The sequence below is a fragment of the Malurus melanocephalus genome, unplaced genomic scaffold (genome assembly GCF_030028575.1).
Source record: "Malurus melanocephalus ecotype Western Australia unplaced genomic scaffold, MMel_1.1 scaffold_34, whole genome shotgun sequence".
Taxonomy (NCBI): domain Eukaryota; kingdom Metazoa; phylum Chordata; class Aves; order Passeriformes; family Maluridae; genus Malurus; species Malurus melanocephalus.
Genome location: NW_026623266.1, coordinates 1,444,272 through 1,445,057, shown reverse-complemented (window position 1 = coordinate 1,445,057; position 786 = coordinate 1,444,272). Strand labels below are relative to the sequence as shown.

Genomic DNA, 786 nt, shown 5'->3' with positions numbered 1-786 from the left:
CCCCTTCGCCTGGCCTCACGTTCTCATCGCCGGACAGGTCCCCGGGGTTACTGTTCTCGTCGCTGCTCAGCTTCTGCTTCTTCGCCGGCATCTCTCCCGCCGGTGCCGCCGCCGCCGGGGCTTCTCCCCGCTCAGACATCTTCCCCGCCCCCCACCCACCGCCACGCAGCCGCAAAGCGCGGACGGGCAGGCGGAACGGCTCTGCCGTAAAGCGCCCCCCCTGCCCGGGCCGGGGCCGCCAGAGGAGCGCCTTTCCCGCCGCTGGAAAAGCCACCTTCCCGCCGCTGGAAAAGCCGCCTTCCCGCCGCTGGAAAAGCGCCTTTCCCGCCGCCTCAGGGGCTGAGGGACCCCGCTCGCTCTGGGGAACTCAGCCGTGATTTAACCCGCGTGTTCACAGCACGGCAGCGTGGTGGCACTTGCCTAGCGCCGAGCACGCTTGTGAGGGAGAAACAAACAGCCCCTTTCACCACGGGTGTTAACCCCCTTTTCTTGTGCCTGAAGGGTTTGTTGGGGTTTTGTCTCTTTACTCCACAAAARTCCTTTAGTCTGCAGATAGTGTTTCCGGATAAGGAAAGTAGAGGTTCTGTGCTACCCACTTTTGTATTCCYTGGCAAGCTCTTTCTGCAGCTATAAATTAAATAACTGCAATTGCCAGTTATTTATTTATTTATCTATTTGTTSATTCACAAACCACAGGTCCCAGAGCCATAATAATTATAAACAGTAAATTAAAAAAAAATAACTTGTAAAGGGAAAAAAATCTGCCTACAGGCACACAGCATCTTA

The 786-nt window shown here is 56.1% G+C and overlaps 1 protein-coding gene across 2 annotated transcripts in view; it reads right to left on the bottom strand.

Moving 5' to 3' along the window:
• The window catches only part of EED (embryonic ectoderm development), a 17,495-nt gene extending 17,338 nt beyond the window's left edge, over positions 1–157 (bottom strand). For both annotated transcript variants that reach the window (XM_057364064.1, XM_057364065.1), the window contains exon 1: positions 20–157. In XM_057364064.1, the coding sequence (XP_057220047.1) occupies positions 20–139 (120 nt within the window). In that variant the 5' untranslated portion in view covers positions 140–157. The remainder of the gene's footprint in view (positions 1–19) is intronic.
• Positions 158–786: the final 629 nt, after the last annotated feature.